This window comes from Pelodiscus sinensis, chromosome 20 (genome assembly GCF_049634645.1).
Source record: "Pelodiscus sinensis isolate JC-2024 chromosome 20, ASM4963464v1, whole genome shotgun sequence".
NCBI lineage: Eukaryota > Metazoa > Chordata > Testudines > Trionychidae > Pelodiscus > Pelodiscus sinensis.
This window is the reverse complement of record NC_134730.1, coordinates 8,579,274-8,598,545: the sequence shown is the minus strand read 5'-3', so window position 1 is coordinate 8,598,545 and position 19,272 is coordinate 8,579,274. Positions and strand designations below refer to the sequence as shown.

Sequence of the window (19,272 nt, the reverse complement as noted above, 5' to 3'; positions counted from 1 at the left end):
TGAGATTCCTGTAGATGGAGTGAGAGCTATCTGCAATGGTAGTTATCAGAAGTCCAAGGCACATGAGAGACCTCATGGGAGTGTTGCAGAAACACTGGGCCTACCCCCTGAGAGTGTACCCTCTGTCTCTGTGAACTACATTATGTTGGACCAGTCCCCCTTGCCCAGGCTCAATGCTTCTGACTGGCAGAGAGCACAGCTGCAAGATGTTGACATCCATAACACATTACTTGCAAAAAGAGAAGGGAAAAGCCCTAGTGCAGTTGCCACATCTACCCCTGAGGGTAAGCTACTGTTGTGGGAGTGGTGCAAACTGGAACTAATACAGGGGGTGCTGCACCGGATCACCGTAGATCCTTTGCAAAATGTAACCCTTCTGTTGGGTAGGCCTGGCAGTAACCAAGGCTGGGTTCAATATCTTGGGGCCATCTCACACAGAACCGGCTCGAGCCCCCACCCAGTAATCTGGGAAATTCACGCACCCCTGGGCGCCTCTGAGAGGCAATGCTTCCCCACTCGCAAGCACTGAGTCTGAGTATAGGAAAGAAACATTTAATGAAACAGAGAGAGAATTCATACGGCATTAACTTGGGGGAAAACACCACAACAGAGTTCATAACCCAAACGTGAGCCAAGCCCCCACCCCAGCCAAGAATCGCCAAAAGTCCAAAAAGCCTGACATCCCAAAGGTCTCTGTCCCTGGTCCGTGCCACCCAGAGTCCCAAAGTTCACCCGCTGGGTTTCACCTCCCAACCTGGGTAGAAATGGGGGTGGGGACATATATAGGGGGCACCTTATACGAAACTCCACCACGTTCCACCAGCTGTCTCATTCCATGCCTCTGGACGCTCTGCTGGGCACTTGCCGCCACTCCACACCACCAATGGCCGCTCCTCGCCTGCCGCCACTCCACACCACACCGCCGGTTGCCACTCCTCGCCTGCCGCCGCTCCTCGCCTGCCGCCGCTCCACACCACGTCGCTGGTCACCGCTACTTCACTGGTGCAACAGGTCTGGTACTCAGCCAAACCAGTGATTTCAGCTCTCAGTGATTTCAACTCTTTAGCCACCAGCTGGACTGGCAAATGAGTCCAGCTTTCACTGGACTAGCAAAAGAAAAGACTCCTCAGGGAGTCTGCTTGAGGTCTGTCCTTAAAACAAAGGGGGAAAGGTGCAGGCTGGGCCAGTCTTATAGCTCACACCTGGCAGGTGTGATGCAGGCTGACTCAAACCTTTTAACCCTTTCCCCCAGCTCTGTTCACTCAACTCTGGAAGGAGGGAGGCTTGTTCCTTCGAGACCTCTTACCTTGATGGTGGTGTCTCTCCTGCAAGCACTGGTGGCATGTTTTACAGTTCCCACATTTAGGGGTAGCATGATTAGTGACCCCCCACAACAGTCCCAAATTATTTACAATTCTCCACATTCCATTCCAACACTGACCTTCCATCAGCCATGGCTGAATGGGACTTACATAGCCACACCTCAGATTCTCTTCTGAGCAGTATTTACATGTCAACAGTTAACACTTAATTACCTTGCAGAGCTAAACAACTGTAGTGGGCACACCCGCCCCTCCTTTTAGCTGGCTGACAGCAAGCAGCAGTTCAGCCCCTGCTTACATTAGCAATTCACATAAGCAAGTAAATCCGAGTGTGTAAAGCTCCGGTGGCTAATGGAGCAATGCTGTATGCGGGGGAAATCCCTGCAGAGGAACAACTTGCCCTTCCGCGAGACAGTTCAGCCCCAGTCAGGGACCCAGTTTGCAGAATGTACAGACCATTGACAGCAGCAGACCGGGCTACTGGTCACTTTTTAATCTAGCCCCCGTGTTCCCCAGGGTGTCCATGGGGGAGAGTTCCACAGGCTATGTATTCATTCTGGAGAGAAGCATTTTCCTGTCATTCTTTCAAATTTACCTCCCTTTTAATGTCCTTGAGAGGCTCCTTGCTCTGGTTTATGAGCCGGGTGAGAGAGGACTGGCTCGGTGTCCTTCCAAATTCCTGGTACTAATGTCGGGGACTTTAACCCGGATGGCCTCCGTTCGTTGTCTGACCGCAAAGAGACAGGCAACACCAGCAAGATCCAATCACAAGCTCTTTATTGAATAGTGCGCACTACAATAGAGAGCAGCCCATCTCCCAAGTGAACCAGCCACGATTTCAGTAACAAGTAAGATTATATAGACAGTTCCGTCGCATCATAAAACATTTGCCCAAGCATCTCAGCCCCCCTTAATTTGTTAGAAGCTTCTAGTGTTAATGTGTATACTTCATGGCCTCAAGCAATTCATAATACGTCAACAGCTTTCTTATCAGCCCAGAAGGCAAGTACCAAACAACAAGGAGACCAGGAGTTAAAACAACAGAGGGCAGAGACAGTTCGTTAAGATCAGGGTGAGAACAGAAACAGGGAGTTACCTTAACAGTTCTCAAACTAGCTGTTCCCATCACAACCGGTATAGGAATGCAGCCTTTCACTTATTTTACTTCTGCAACTCAAGCAAGTATGTAGGGAGCGCCCCCTTGCTTGAACCATGTCTCTAGTTCTGCTCAGGGACTACCCTAGAAACCTTTGTTAACCTCTTTCCTTGATCTGTCTTAACATAACTGCACTAGGCCGAATTCTCTAGGGCCTAACAGTCCCCCCTTTGTCCCTAGAGTATCACAAAGGGACTCCTGGGACATACTGCAACAATTACTACTTGATGGAGCACATCTTAGTGCCTGTCCAACATCCACAACGGATTATGGCATAAAAAACTACCAAGCTACAAATAATAATGACAGCACTACAAAGTAAGTTATGGAGCCAACCACTTATATTTGGAAACCAGCTAAACAAGTCACTCCACCAGGAATCCTTTTTTTTTTCTCCATGGTCCTTTGCTACATAAGAAGGTTTGCTCTGTCCTAAGTGGCATTATAAACATCAGGAATATACACACAACACTCTTGTCCAATTAAGGCACATGTTCCTCCTTGAGAGACCAACAGAATATCCAATGCCAAGTGATTTTGAAGAACCATCTGCCTTATTTTCTTCTGCTCAGTTGCCAAGTCCATTAAGGCATCGGCAGTGCCATTTGCCATGATCTCTAAGACTTCTTGGAGTCTCATTATGCCTTCTCTTAATCGATAAGTGGCCTCTCCACAGGCAAAGGGAAACCTCGCACAAGCGCCTGTCCAATCGTTCACAGCCCGCTAAGTAAGAGGATGAGTTTTCTCAACATCTGTCTTAGCATCTCTTACATTTCTAATCTTTCCACTGGGAAGATGGAGGCTACAGGTGGCTCTAGCCAGGCTAAGTAGCAGGATCTGCTCCATAAGGGAGGAAGAATTAAGTATGCTTTGTTACCACATACCCAACATGACGTATTATGTAATTCTGGCATTCGAGCTTTCAGCTCATGTGCAAGATGAATAAAGGTGTTAGAGCGATTAGTTTTTACAGCCTTTACATCCCATACCACTAAAAGAGAAAGATAACAAATAATAAAAGTAAAAACATAAGAACCCAGGCCAGAAAACGAGGCCTTCTTTCCGGGAAAGGACACCACCAGTCTAAGGTTTCCTCAGTCGAAGTCGAAGCTTCAGGTCACCTAAAGGGGTAGCAGTCCATTTGCCCTGGGCACAGATATCGTCTGCTTCTGGTTCACCCCGTTCGCGGCGGGGTGAACGTGCGTGGCTCCCTTGAAGTCCGATGTCGTCTGCTTCTGGGCCTGGATTGCCGGTACCAGGCCTGCGCTGATCCCCGTCTACTTCTGGACCTGGGTTTCTGGTACTAGGTCTGCAGTGCTCCTTGTTGGGGCCAACTTGTGTAAGCACTGGAACCGGTTTGCAGTGGGAGGCGTGAATCCAGGTGGGCAATTCCTCACACTTTACAGCAGTATGGGTGGTCAGAAGGACTTGGTAGGGACCCTTTCACTTGGGTTCCAGGGCAGTCTTCCACTGGTGAACCTTCACGCAAACCCAATCTCCTGGTTGTAGTTTATGGCACGGCACAGTCAGGGCCTCCTGGAAGGCGTCCTTAACCTGAGAATGATAAGACTGTACACACCTCAAAAGTTCCTGACAATACTTGACTATGCTTTCTTTAATAAGTGTGGTATCAGCCAGGTCAATTTTTTTGGCTGCTTAACAATTTCATAGGTCGGCCACATGCAATTTCATGTGGACTGAGTCCAGTTTTCTGATTAGGAGTCACTCTCATGCCTATTAGGGCAATCGAGAGTGCTTCTACTTATGTTAAGCCAGAGTCTTTACATATTTTTGCAAGTTTGTTCTTTAAAATCCCGTTTCATTTCTCTCCTGCTCCTGCGCTCTCCGGGTGTTGTGCGCAGTGCAGTGCTTGTTTGATCGAGTAGTACTTTTACCAGTTTTTTTAAACAATTTGTCCAGTAAAGTGGGTACTTTTATCACTGGAGATCACAAAGGCTACGTCTAGACTGGCCACAAATTCCGGAAAAGGGATGCAAATCAGGTAAGTCAGCATAGGGAAATCCGCGGGGGATTTAAATATCCCCCGCGGATTTAAATAAACATGTCCGCCGCTTTTTTTCCGGCTTGGGGAAAAGCCGGAAAAAAAGCGTCTAGACTGGCGCGATCCTCCGGAATAAAGCCCTTTTCCAGAGGATCTCTTATTCCTACCTGAAAGTAGGAATAAGAGATCCTCCGGAAAAGGGCTTTATTCCGGAGGATCGCGCCAGTCTAGACGCTTTTTTCCGGCTTTTCCCCAAGCCGGAAAAAAAGCGGCGGACATGTTTATTTAAATCCGCGGGGGATATTTAAATCCCCCGCGGATTTCCCTATGCTGACTTACCTGATTTGCATCCCTTTTCCGGAATTTGTGGCCAGTCTAGACGTAGCCAAAGTGTATTCCTCATAATGGGATGTAATGATTTAGAAGTTTCTTTGCCACTGTGATGGCATCAGCTTTCCTGCAGGGAATAAGCTTTTACCTATCCCCAAAACAAGCAAACAATAACCAACACATATGCAAAAGATTTACATTTAGGCAATTGAATAAAGTCCATTTGTAAATCCAGGCATGGTCCTAAAGGTGGAGGTCTGGTTGCCGGAACTGTCTTTACAGGTTTACTCACATTGTGGGCTTGGCAGACAGAGCAAGCCAGGCTATAATCTTTGGCTGCCTGGGAGAATTTGGGAGCAAACCAATTTTGTTTTACCTTTGTCAACGTGTGACAATCCATGGAGCACGGAGGCAAGGTGAGGTAGCAAGACCACTGGGGCAACAATGTGGCCATCAGAGCTGCACCAGTAGTGGTCTGGGTGCAAGGTGCACCCTGCCAGTCTCCACTCCTGCTTTCCCAATTCTGGGGCTTGGTCTTGCAGGAGGGCTAGTTCCGAAAGAGATGGCAAAGGAGCTGGCGTTCGTAGGAGAGAAGGGAAAAAAACAGCAGGTAAAGGAGCAGATTCCGCTACATTCCAGATAGTACAAACTGCATAGTCTGATACTAAAACTTCACTAGAATTATAAAAGCAAAAACCATCTATGTAAAGCACAAAGTTAAAATTATTTAAGGGATTTAAATTATTCTTTCATTAAAACAACAATATTGTACACACAACAATGTTTGAAATACATATATCACAATTAGGACACACAAGACAAATTTGGATAGAACACAGAACACAAACTTATTATGTCATGACGCAGAACCATGGTTTTTTCTTCAGTTACTTTTCAGCTAATATTAGTGCTTTTTGATGATTTGAAAGACAAAGAAACATTTCTACTCACATTGGGGTAGTGCATTATATTTTAGAATACTTTTTCTTTACAGATGTTCTTTGCTAATTTTTTTATTAGCCTGCTGTTACCTAATGGTATGCTTTGTTTTGCACACCAGCTTCAGAGGGTTTGAATCAATTACTTCATTGTTCAATTATTAAGTTAAAGATAACATGCCTCAGTTTCCCTCTTGTACTGCAGACCAGGCTCTTTTTTTTTCTTTAATGTGTGAAGCTTCAAATAATTTACTGCCACAGAAACTTTTACTTAGAACAAGGCCTTTGCTAGTTACTATTTCAGCAAGCAAAAAGGTTTTCTTTTCCTAAAAAGAATCATATGCAATGTTACAGGCTTACTTTTGGGGGACAGTGCCCCCCCCTTTCCAGAACAGACAGGCAGTTTGCAGACACACACAACCTTGGATCTGAAAGCAAGCCAAAAATGCTATCAACTTAGCTTTGAACAGAAACACTGTGAAGTTCTGGGCTTGGATTTTTTAAAACAATAATTAGTTTTCTTGGAAGACACATTTAACCCATAGGGTGCAGGTTTTACAAATTTACAATGTATAGATTTTATTCTTTTATGCAGTTAACCAATTAAGTTTCAGTAGAATTCCTTATTTCTCTTATGGTCTGTCTTTTCGGAGCTTTACTTCCATCCCTCAGGGCTTTAATTTTTCCTCTTTTCCATTGTACACCCGTGTCACAATGCTAACCACTTCAGGTAAACTTTTCCCTTGCATCCCGTCCGAATTCGGATCCCAGTTAGGCTCAGCGGTGGGCATACTTCCCCAAGCTTGATTCTGGTGATATGTTACAGCCTTTTCTTTAACCTTTTGATGCTCATCTTCCATGAGGAGTGTATCTAACAATTGGTTCACATCAGCCCAGGTTGGCAGATGGATAGAGAAAATGGTACGGAATGTTCTTTCTACCACCTCCGGGGCATAGGGTGGGGGAATTTTAACAGACTCCTTCATACAAATGGCCTTCAGGGCTATCTCCCTCTCTTTTGGCTTATAATTGTACCATACAAATAAATATTCCATTTGTCCCGGTCTAAGATTGACCAATACATCTCTCAAAGCATCCATCCTCTCTACGGAGAAAGTTCCGCAGTCCGGCCAATCATTATCCGGGGATAAACGGGCAGTAAAAGAAGGCCATTGAATTTGACACAACTTTTTCATTTTTAGATTTAGCTAAACCGGTTGTTCCAGAGATACCCTTCCAATCTCTGAGTACCAGGGACAATGGAGTGTCCCCCGGGCATGAACTGCCAACCTGTCCCATTTCCCACAGTTAAGGGACTCTAATCCTCTAACCCGAGCGCTCACTTACCTGTCCAGGGACTCTAACCCCGAAGACCTGGATCCTACACAATGGGTAGGTGACGTTGCTGGATTTCTACGGGCTCCGGCTGGTTCACAGGACACCCCTTATCGCCGAAGCAGAGATCAGGCCACCTGGCAAGGCTCCTCAAAACCGGAGGATGCGCACTGCGTTGCTTCGGGGTCCGATCCGCTGCACCGGAGAGTCAGACAGCTCCCATCTGGGTCACCAAATTTGTCGGGGACTTTAACCCGGACGGCCTCCGTTCGTTGTCTGACCGCAAAGAGACAGGCAGCACCAGCAAGATCCAATCACAAGCTCTTTATTGAATAGTGCGCACTACAATAGAGAGCAGCCCATCTCCCAAGTGAACCAGCCACGATTTCAGTAACAAGTAAGATTATATAGACAGTTCCGTCGCGTCATAAAACATTTGCCCAAGCATCTCAGCCCCCCTTAATTTGTTAGAAGCTTCTAGTGTTAATGCGTATACTTCATGGCCTTAAGCAATTCATAATACGTCAACAGCTTTCTTATCAGCCCAGAAGGCAAGTACCAAACAACAAGGAGACCAGGAGTTAAAACAACAGAGGGTAGAGACAGTTCGTTAAGATCAAGGTGAGAACAGAAACAGGGAGTTACCTTATCAGTTCTCAAACTAGCTGTTCCCATCACAACCGGTATAGGAATGCAGCCTTTCACTTATTTTACTTCTGCAACTCAAGCAAGTATGTAGGGAGCGCCCCCTTGCTTGAACCATGTCTCTAGTTCTGCTCAGGGACTACCCTAGAAACCTTTGTTAACCTCTTTCCTTGATCTGTCTTAACATAACTGCACTAAGCCGAATTCTCTAGGGCCTAACACTAATGACCCACAGAATGACACAGCCAGCAAATTCCAGTGGCAACTGAGTTAGTTCTATGTGGCCCTTGTCAGAGTGGGCCACACCTGACTCCCAAGCTGCATCACCAAGCCATCTTTGTGTTCGCATTGTGCTCCCTGGGCTGTCCCTCGGCAGTGTCCTGCTCACTGGTACCCTGCTGCTGCTTTACCACAGGTACAAAATCCTGAATGTGGCAGCCATCCCCGAAGGCCAGTTCATCAACAGTAAGAACAGTTGCTCTCCTCCACTGATGTGGATCACAGCCGGTACAGATCTGGCCACAGTAAGGTAACGCTGCTGTGCAGAGGGGAGCAGGCAGAGGGTCAGCATGACACACAACAACAGACAACAGGGAAATTCATGAATGGGCACTGAACTCCAGTCCGAGAACTGACCTGCCACTCCCAAGCCCCCTCGCACCCACTGTGATCAAACGCCGAGGTAGGAATTCGGCTCATCCAAATGCTCATAGAAAATGGCAGACATCAGTTGAGGAAACCAAATCCTGTCAGGGTGGGAGTGGGAGCAACTGGTCCCGGTGTCTAGGGCCTTACTGCCACAAATGACCCGTGCTGCTTGTGCCTATGGTAGATGTGTGCAAGTGTGCCCACTGAGCACACTTGTTTCTCCCTCCCTGGCTTCCTCTCTCTGTCTCTGTGTGCGCTGGTGCCAGTGTGCTGGAACAATTCTGGGGGTGAAGGTGCTGAGCTGCACCCCCACTGCTCCAGGCTAGGGCCACAGCTGGGGGCAATTGCAGAGCCCTGGGGCTGGTGGCCAGGACCGTGGGTTGGCAGCAGAGCCCTTGGGCATGGAGCCAACACTGGTACCCCAGGAGGCAGAGGAGCCAGTAACTGGGGCCCTGGCCCCAGTGACCAAGACCTCTGTCTTGGGGCCTGTGGTGGAGCCTCTGGGCTCGGGGCTGGCAGCTGGGACCCCAGCATGGTGCCATACTAGGCACAAAGACTGGATGTGCTCCAGCAGTCCCTGCACCTCTATCAGGAAAGCAGTGACATGCTGGCTGCATGGTGAACATGGAGAGCAGTGGAGAACATGGCCTTTCAATGGCAATGTGCAGATGCCCTGTTTGGCTTTCCCTCCATGAGCTCCGAGGCAGCCGCAGCAGGAGCCTTTGGCAACAGGACACTTTGATTTTTGGAAGAGCCTTTCCTGGTATATGGGAAATACTTTGACTAACCCCTGGCTAATGGAACACTGCAGTCCAACACCCACTCATCTGCAGTGTCCGCACAGGGCAAAGCAGTTTGGAGGCACAGGTCATGTAGGCAGCAGTCACTACTCCTGCTAACCCTGCTTATGAAAGACATTTCTGGGCAGCCCAGAGTGCAGGCTGAGATGCAGAGGGTTGGTGTATGGGTGAGCAATAGGCTACGAAGGGCTGTCTCAAACTCCTCTTGCCCTTTGCTGGCTTCATACAGAGCCAGCTTAGCCTGCTCCTACTCCCCTTGCTGCTGAAGGATGCTAGTGCTCTCCCCTGATAGGTCATTAGTGGCTCTCAGCTTCAATTCCCTACCAAAAGTGGCATTACCCTCGGGCTTTGCTTTGCCAAGGAGTATGTCAGATCACAGGAGGCCCTGAGTGACTCGTGCTGCTTTGTGAGCTTTACAACCAGCCTAGAGTGACATGTGGGCTGGCTCTCAGTGAATGACATGTGCATGTCAATGCAGCCTCAGTTCTATCCAGGGGATTTGCTTTTCAAACCTTCCCCCCTTCTCTGCTCCCTCTCCATTGGCCAATGTGCCCCCCAACCTATTGCTGTCTCCCTCTATGGCGCTGTAGGTGTTCTTCAAGGCTGGTCTCCTGGGACTGCTGGAGGAGATGTGAGATGAGAAGCTGGTGAACCTCATCACCTGTACACAGGCTTCATGCAGAGGGTACCTCATGCAGGTAGAATTCAAGAAGATGAATGGGAGAAGGTAACCAGCGACTGCCTCTCTTCACCTGTATCACCTGGGCTTTGGTAGCCCTGCAGTCAGGTCTTCATGACAGCATTAGCCAGAGCAGCACTGAGCTTTGGGCAAATCAGATCCCACTGGCCCCACAAGTGTCTTCTCTGTTTCAGAACATTTCTCTGTTCTGTTTAGAGAGGACTTGTCACTGCAGCACCTCAAGGGCTAGAAGTGTCTTGTTTACACCCAGACATGGAGAGGTTTCATCACAAATCTCCTGCAAAAGCAGTTTAGATGGTACTGAGAGGCTGTCATTCCAATCCATGGAATCTGCTCCTAACCCCAGTGGCACTGGCTCCACACTTTGCATTCTTTAAGCTGTAGTTGAATGGATTTTCGGGGAATCCATCTATACTCTCCAGTACAATGTTCGCACATTCGTGAATGTCAAGCACTGGCCCTGGATGAAGCTCTACTTCAAGATCAAGCCCTTGCTGAAGAGTGCTGAAGCTGAGAAGAAGATGGCCAATGTGAAGGAGGAGTTTGAGAAAAGGAAGGAAGAGCTTGCTAAGTCTGAGGCCAAAAGGAAGGAACTCGAGGAAAAGATGGTGACTCAGATGCAGAAGAAAAATGACCTTCAAGTTCAGACAGTGAATAATTTCCACTCCTTCGAAATGTACTGTATTGCCCCTTTTCCTGCCTGCTTCCCTCCCTACCTTTAGCACTGAGACTAGGGGGCAGATCTCCCACCACTTTGCACCTGCTCTTGTCACTTAAATCTCAGCACAGTGCGTTCAAAATGGGCATAAAATGCTGCCACCAGTGTACACTCCCTTAGCAGAGCTGCAGAGAACCCGGAAACATTAGCCAGGCCACATGGACACCACATGCTCCCCACTGGGGCTGTGCAATGTGAGACTGCACAAGCTGGGGTGGAACCCACAGCAAGTGTGGGTGGGGATTTCTTAGGGACTGATTTTCATCAGTTAGCAGGCAGGGTCTCCACAGCAGAGACTGGATCTTCTGCAGCCAGAGACAAGGCTGTGAACATGGACTTGAGAAGTGCCCTGATGCAGCCCAGCCCCCTCCATAAAGTCACCAGGCTGTGGGAAGTGTAGACAATCACTGGGTGCCATCTACTTCCAAGCCTGCTATGTCTAGGCAAGCTAGTTACTCTTATCTACTATATATCTGAGAGAATTTGTGTTTCTGTCTTTCCATCCATCCAGCTGTGAGTCTGTTTGTCCAAAAACTCCTAAGTGGTAAGAGCAAGGATCACCAAATCAGTGTTTGGGACCAGGGCAGCATGTGGATGCTCCCTGCCCCCTCTTCAGGGTCAGCATGGGACCAGGGCAGGCAGGGAGCTCTGTTACACTGTCAGATTTTTAGCTGCATAAATTGTCCTGGATTGGCTTCAATAGTCTCCAGGGGACAGAGCCTGATTCTGGGAGGGTTGGCAGCCCTCCTTCTGTCCCTCCATCCCTGTGCACCTTTCCTCACGCTCCCCATCCCCCCATCACTGGTCTCTGCTGCTCCTCTGTGTGTCCTATCTGCTCCTGTGCCATTGGGTTTGGATGGGGCCATATGGGAGCCAAGGCTGATCCCATGTCATTGGGGGGGGGGGGAGGGAATCAGCCAAGGATCTCTGTCCTGGATCCTGACATACCCATTCCCATTTGTGTGCTAAACTCAACATGCATCCTACATGTTCCCCCAGGAGAGTGAAAACCTGACTCATGCCGAGGAGAGATGTGAAGGGCTCATCAAAAGCAAGCTCCAGCTGACAACTCAAATTAAGGAGCTGATGGAGAGAGTTGAGGATGAGGAGGAAATGAATGCAGAGCTGGCAGGAAGAAGGAGAAAATGGGAGGATGAGTGTTCAGAGCTGAAGAAAAATATCAATGACCTGGAAGGGACACTGAGCAAAGTGGAAAAGGAGAAGCATGTGGTGGAGAACAAGGTGAGTGGAAGCTCAGGGCAGTAGCCCAGCCCCGAGACCTGCTGCTCCCAGTGCCCTGGGCTGGGGAGTCCCCAAAGCCTCAGCTCTCTAGAGCTCCTGTTTCCTTCTGTGCGCGCTGAGCCGGAGCAGCATCAGGCTGGCACACACAGCTCTGGGGAGGGTGGCTGCAGTTACTCTCCAGCAAATGACACCTCTGAAGAAACTTTAGCTTTTCAGTGGGAAAACTACAGCCCTGTGTGGCCGAAGAGCCTGTTCTTGTGTAGGATGAAGGCCCAGGACATGGACTGCCCCCTTTGGCCCACTGTGCAGGGCACTCTGCAAGAGACAGGTGCTTACAACCAAACCAGGAGAGTTAGCCTCTGGCACTGCCTCACAGAGCACTGCCTCACAGTAGCACTGCCTTCGTATGCAGCCCACCAGATCTCTGGTTCCTCCTGGCTGAGCTGAGCCAGGCCCCTCTTGTGTTCCATGGTCCTTTCTCCATGGCGCTCTGTCACTAAGCCACCTCAGGGAGGTGCATTGCCCAGCATGGCCTAGTGACAGCGAGGCCTGGCTCTGTGCCCAGGCCTGCCCTGGCCTGCAGGTCTGCCCTGGCCTTCCCCTCTCGCTGCAACCGGGGCCTCTGGCCATTGGCATCCACGGTATATGAGACGTTTTGCTGCTCGACTACAGAGATGCCGTCTCTCCTGGGAGAGGGAAGCTCTGGCAGCGATGTGACATGATTCTCCCGGGGCTCACTGTGTATGTCTCCAAATGGCTTCCCTGCTGTGCTCCTCACCAAAGAAACCCTCACTGTAAAACTCACATCCTATAAAGCAACAAAACCCCGGAGGGCATCCACACCGGTCGTTACAGGGGCACTGTGGGAAAGGGCAGGAGAGCTCTTTGCCCATTTCCAGCACAGGCCACAGGCACAACCAGGCTGCAGATAGCACAGGTGTGCCATGCCAGAGCTGCTAGCATTACCAGCAAACCTAGAGTACGAGGCCCTCACCTGTCTCAGAGCTGCCTTGGAGAGAACACTGGCAATACCTGTACAAGAGTTTGACGAAGGGCTCCTCCTGAGCTCCTTTGTATCCAAGTGCCATCCTTTGTGCTCTCAAGGTTCATACAAAGCTTCTCCTGTTCCAGAGACCCTTCAAGCTAAAACATCACACACAATGCACTAGCACTTTGAAAGGTACAGGAAAGAGACAAGCTGGATTTACTCTCTGCCCTAAATTCAAACTTAATCAGTGTGCCAATGGTTTTCTGAAGGCTTAACAGTTATTTAGGTGGGTTTTCCTGTTTTAAACACAGCTCATCCATCTAAGCACACACAATCCAGCCCTCCCCTAATCCACCACAGCATATACGTATGGGGTTCACTTTCCCAAAAACCTTCCCTTACATCATCCATTCACTGTTCGATCTTAGATCTTATTTTGGACAGCATGATGACTTTGTCCTCCTTGGCTTGTAGGTCATCCAGTGTCTGCTGGTGGACCTCCTGGATGGCTCTTCTCCTTCATGAGCTTGGAGATATTTTCATTCAGGGCCATCGTCTCTTCAGTAAGATTCTTAATCTAGAAAACAACCAGCACTCATGTTTCCAGGGGCAGGTGGCAAAGAGAAAGCTTGAGGGGGACCTGAAAGTGTCTTATGAATCCATGATAGATTTGGAAAATGGCAAGCAGCAAATGGATGACAAACTGAAGAAGTAACCACTGCTTCGTATATCTCTGAATTTGGATGCACATTTGTCTTTAAAATATTGACTTTCACATTTTTCTTCTTCTTCACCAGGAAGGTGTTTGAAATCAGCCAATTACAAAACAGCACTGAAGATGAACTGTGCAAAGCTCACAGCTACAGAAGAAAATTAAGGAGCTGCAGGTAAAATCTTAGAGCTAGTAGTGTCTTTCTGCTCATAAAAGCCCACTTTGAAATTGATCAGATGCTCTGCAGTATTAATTGGTATTTATTCTTAAAATGCGCCACTGGAAAGAATTCCCTGAGCTTAAATGAAACCATCAACACGACTCTGAATATAATAACTCATCCGAGTGCACTTTATCAAATTACTGTGACCCCGGGCTGGTAAGTTACTGTGAGACTCTCCCGTGCATACCCACCATTCTGAATTTCCAGAAAGAAAACAAAAAGTAATTTCCAAACAGCAGACTTTGTTGACATGTGGGTAGGGCTGGGAATGTACATTCCTCAAACAAAACAGGGAGTCTGGTGCGGGAGAGGGATGTGACAGGTTTGGAGGTGCTGGATACAGGCAGCACTCACCTCAGGAACCTCCCTGCAAGTGGTGACCTGTCCCTGCTGCTCCCTTTGGCCACAGTTCCAGCATGTGGGGCGGAGTGCGGGCAGTGTATGGAGCCCCTGTGGCTGAGACGCATTGCCACTTCTGGAAAGCCACATGGAGCCAGATACACAGCCAGACAGTCCTGCACCATCTAGACTATAAACTGGACTTTCAATGAAGATGAGAAATGCCAAATGGTAGAGCTTTCTGGTTGGTTAACATAGCTTTTACTGTACTTGTACAGGTTACCGGGCTCTAAAGGACTTGTAATTGTGCAGGAGAAAGATGTGGGTATCACTGGATGGCTCAGTGGATACTGTGCCCTGTGTCCTGTGCTGTTTAACAAAACAAATGAAATGTCAGGATAACAAAATAACACTGAAAATATTCTAATGCCATTACATAGATCAACAATTTGCCCTTCTCTAGAATAACATGTGCAGGTCTTGGTCATCTAAATTATGTAGCAGAAACAGACAGTTCAGAAATGAGCGATGCAAATTGTTAAAGGGAAGGAAAGCCATGTCATTGTACAAAAAGAAACCAAAAAGATTGATATTACTTTATGTAAAAAGAAGACCTCTGTCCTCTGAGGTTTCTAAGTCCTGGCTTGACAAAGCACTGAATGATGATTTAGTTGGGGTTTGTCCTGTGTGGGCTGGGGGTTGGACTGGGTGACCTCCTGAGGTCTCTCCCATCTCTAATCGTCTATGATTCTATGGTACATTGTGAGTGGTGCAGCCTAGGCATACAAAATAATGAATGGCAAAGAGAAGGTAAACCAGGCATTCCTTTTCATCCTTTGTCAGAACTCAGACCTAAAGGACCATTCTTTAAAACTGAAAGATAGCAAATTAGAAACTAATAAAAGGAAATTGTTGTGTGCAGTTAGCCTGTGGAACTTACTGTCACAAGGTATTGCTCAGACCAAAATCTTAGCCGGCTTCCAAAACAAATTGGTTATGTACAGACAGGGCCTTACCAATTTCATGGCCATGAAAAATGCATCACGGATTGTGAAGCAAGCCTTCCCTGTGAAATCTGATGTCTCCTTGATGCTAGGAGCACCCTGTCAGAGGGGGCTTGCTATGTTCAACTGGGCAGTGGAAGGACAGGACCTGCTCCTCCCCTGTAAATTGCTTTGACATTGGGAGGTGGGGACCAGATCACATCCTCTTTCAGGTGCATCTCCTGCTGCAGAGAGAGCAGCAGCTTGAGGTTCCTGCAGCTGGAGGAGACTTGTGGAGTTGGACCATATCTTCCCTCTGCTGCCGGGAGTGCCTAGCTCCAACTAGGCAGAGGAGGGACAGGACTTGTTCATTTCCTGCAGAGCTGCTGGGGGTGAGGAGAGACCAGACAGTCCCACCTCTGGGCATCCCCCCCGCCCCCCGCTGCAGGATGCTCTCTGAGATGGGTAGCAGGCTGAGGTTTCTGCAGTTGACTGTGGGGCCAGGGAACGCAGCACTTTGTGCTGCTTTGCAGAGAGAGAGCCGGTCTTGTCCCTCCAAGCCAGGCAGGATTAGTGATGACAAGCCCCTGGCTGGGTGTTCCCAACAGCACAGGGGAGATCAGACCTACTCTCCCTCTTGGAACCTCCTGCGGCTGCAGGAAGCTCTGCAGCTGCTGCCTTCAGACTCCCAAAAGTAGCACAGAAGTCAGGAGGGCAATCCCATGACATTCCCACAACAGGTTTGTGACCCTCTGCTCACAGTCTCCTTTTAGGTCAGGAACCCAGGGTTATAACACTGTGAAATTTAAAGTTTAAACAGCTGAAAATGTGAAATTTACCAATTTTCAAATCCTATGGCTGTGCAATTAGCTATAATGAGCCATGAATTTGGGAGGACCCTGTTTATAGAGGAACAAGAACAAGCAGACTGATAAGATTAAGATTACAAAAACCCGCCGGATGCAGGGCAAAGCTCACCCTTTGAATGACAGGTTAGGAAGATATTTCCCATATAAACAAGGCATCCCATAACACCCCGTCAGGATTTCTTTCATCTTGTTCAGAAATGTCAGATATTGGTCACAGGAGCAGCTGGAACACAGGTCTGTTTGGCTCTGACAATCCTTCTAAGAAAGTACCCAGGATGGAGTCAAAGCCCATTGCAAAATTGCAGGGCTGCCTTGCATTTCTGTAACTTCCTGCCACTGTAGGGGCCTCAGGCATTAGTGGCACATCAGTAGCTCCTCTTCTTTCCCCCCCACTGGCAGTGTCCAGAACTGCCCTAGTCAGACTAATGCCACTGCACCCAGGGCAGGAGTATCTGGGTAAGGTCTTTTGGCCTGTGTTATGTCGGGGTATATCTACACTGCCACCCTAGTTAATAGAGGGATAAGGGATCTTTCAGAAAGGCTTTATTTTCCTCAAGATCAGCGTCTAGACTGGTGCTTTTTTCCGGCAAAGCTCCGTGCCGAAAAAAAAAAGCGGCAGCCATTTTTATGCTAATGAAGCAGGGGAGATTTAAATCCCCGCTTCATCAGCAATTGCGATACGTCTAATTTACATCCCTTTTACGGAAAAGGGATGTAGTCTAGATGTAGCCGTCCTGTCTTTCCTTCTCAGTAGGATAGTTTGCTTTTAATATTGTCTCTAAGAAGCTGCCAGCTCTCCTGAATTCCTGGGTGCTCATGGCACTGGGGGGCACAGATACAGAGGGTGCTGCGGGGGTGCAGTTGCTAATGATTCTGCCCACCAGGCCTCTCCACCCTGCTCAATGCTAAACAATGCACAGGCCTGGAGTACCTCAGAGACTAACAGATTTATTTGGGCACAAGCTTCATCCAATGCAGATAGAGTAGCACAACTACCATTCGAAGACTGCTCAGTGCTGTACTTTCCTGTGGGATCTTTCCCTGTCCTGGCTAAGGCCTGGATTTTGGATCCCTATCTTGAAGGGTACTCCAGTCCAAGGTATCTATTCCTTTGCCTAAAGTTGTTCCCTGGGTATTTACTGCCCCTATTTGTTCCACCAAGAATCATAGAATCCTAGGACCAGAAGAGACCTCCGGTGGTCACCTGGTTCATGTCTCTAGTGTGATGACTAGTAGCAGCAGCAGTTTTGGCTAAGCCATCAGTCCTGTTGTTCCAGCATGCTTCCATGGATTGATTCTTCTGAGTTTTGTTTCACAGACACTTACCTTCCTTCCTCCCCCTTCCCCCCCCCCCCCCCCCCCCCCGCATCCCCCTTCTGTTCTGCAATGTGATTTGTCCTTTTCATATTTGTTCATTTTTTTAATTGTATCCTTTGGTATATATGGTTGTGACTACTTTCTTCCACTATTTGATCTGAGGAAGTGGGTCTGGCCCACGAAAGCTCATCATCTAATAAACCATCTTGTTAGTCTTTAAAGTGCTACATTGTCCTGCATTTTGCTTCAACTACCCCAGACTAACACGGCTACATTTCTATCACTATTCTGAGTTTTGTGTGAGTCACCCAGGTCTCCTGTTCTTTCCTTGATCAGATTTGCCATCGGTCTCCATTTTTCTGAATGAGGAAGGGAAAGCCTATTTGCACCTATCATTTCCCTATCATCCAAAGGGTGAGCCACAGTGATTGCTCCGGCTGTCCAATTGGAATCAGTGTAAATAGTAACAGAAGTGTGCTGGGATTCATACCAGGACAACTTCAACTGCTTCCACGTTGGTGGCTTGAGGGCCCCACCCTCAGGCCTCTGTTCACAGCCAGGCGCCTGAAGTCTATAAGCCGGGTCCTAGCTTCCACCAACCCTACACTGGGGGGCTCTGTTCCCAGACCCACTCACAGGGTCCCAGTCTTGGCCCCAGTTGTGGGGTGGGAAGCACGGACAGGAATAAACGGGATGAGGTAAAAGTTTTCCCCCACTGGAAAAATGTTCCAGCCCCACTGTCCCCAGCGTCACTCAGAGCCACCATAATCCACCCAGGCACCCCTCGAGTCATTGTTAGCACCCCAAGACACCCCTCCCCACACCCTGGAGTAACCCCAAGCCAGTCCCCGCCCCGGAGACAACCTCTCCCCGCCCCCACGCGCAGGCAGGAGCCAGCCCCACCGTAACCCTGAGACCCACATGTGGAGTTGCTCGGAGCCACCCCCCATCCGGCGGCGTCAGAGCCCGCCGGCCCCCCGAGCCAGGGCCCCGCCCGCAGCCCCCCGAATCAGAGACTCCGCAGCCCCTCCCCCCGGGCTCCCCACGCGCGGCGCAGGCAGGGCCGGCTGGGGGCGCGGCCCGGGGGCGGCTCGGCGGGCTCGCTGCGATCGGGCATGTCGGGCCGGCGCTGCCGGGCGCTCTACCCCTTCTCCGGGGAGCGGCACCGGCAGGGGCTGCGCTTCGCCGCGGGGGAGCTGCTCACCCTGCTGCAGGTGCCCGAGGGCGGCTGGTGGGAAGGGCAGAAGGAGGACGGGCTGCGCGGCTGGTTCCCGGCGAGCTACGTGCAGCTGCTGGAGGTAGGAGCCGGGGTGGCTGGTGGAGAAGGGCGCCGGGGAGTGAACATGGGGTAGTGGAGAGGGGCGCGGGGAGGGGTCTGGAGGAGAAGGGGGGCAGGTGGAGAGCAGGGGCAGGGAGGATTGGGGGAGGGGTGTACAGGGAGGTGGGGGCAGGTGGAAAGAAGGGGCAGGGAGGATTGGGGGAGGGGTGTACAGGGAGGTGGGAGTGGGGGCAGGTGGAAAGCAGGGGCAGGGAGGATTGGGGGAGGGGTGTACAGGGAGGTGGGGGCAGGTGGAAAGAAGGGGCAGGGAGGATTGGGGGAGGGGTGTACAGGGAGGTGGGGGCAGGTGGAAAGAAGGGGCAGGGAGGATTGGGGGAGGGGTGTACAGGGAGGTGGGAGTGGGGGCAGGTGGAAAGAAGGGGCAGGGAGGATTGGGGGAGGGGTGTACAGGGAGGTGGGAGTGGGGGCAGGTGGAAAGAAGGGGCAGGGAGGATTGGGGGAAGGTGTACAGGGAGGTGGGGGCAGGTGGAGAGAAGGGGCAGGGAGGAGTGGGGGAGGGGTGTACAGGTTGTGGGAGTGGGGAGTGCAGTCTAGGCATGGGTGGGGGATAAGGGGTACCTAGGTTGCCCTCTCATGGGGTTCCATGCAATGTGTCAGGTGCCTGTGGATCCAGCACTGTGCAGGTGGCTTGGTCAGGCTGGAGCTCTGGCCTTCCTCAGACCTGCT

At 49.8% G+C, this 19,272-nt stretch overlaps 1 protein-coding gene and 1 long non-coding RNA gene across 6 annotated transcripts in view; one reads left to right on the top strand and one right to left on the bottom strand.

Annotated features, from left to right (window-relative positions):
• Window positions 1–2,082: 2,082 nt before the first annotated feature.
• Window positions 2,083–18,615, bottom strand: LOC142819090 (uncharacterized). Its single transcript, XR_012896785.1, has 2 exons — window positions 18,472–18,615; window positions 2,083–4,032 (listed from the first exon to the last, which is right to left on the bottom strand). It is a non-coding gene; the product is annotated as an uncharacterized LOC142819090 (long non-coding RNA).
• The window catches only part of GAS7 (growth arrest specific 7), a 239,840-nt gene continuing 238,751 nt past the window's right edge, over window positions 18,184–19,272 (top strand). The window contains exon 1 of one of the 5 annotated variants that reach the window (XM_075903569.1): window positions 18,184–18,565. In XM_075903569.1, the coding sequence (XP_075759684.1) occupies window positions 18,383–18,565 (183 nt within the window). In that variant the 5' untranslated portion in view covers window positions 18,184–18,382. The remainder of the gene's footprint in view (window positions 18,566–19,272) is intronic. The other 4 variants (XM_075903566.1, XM_075903567.1, XM_075903573.1 and 1 more) reach the window with 4 other exon arrangements.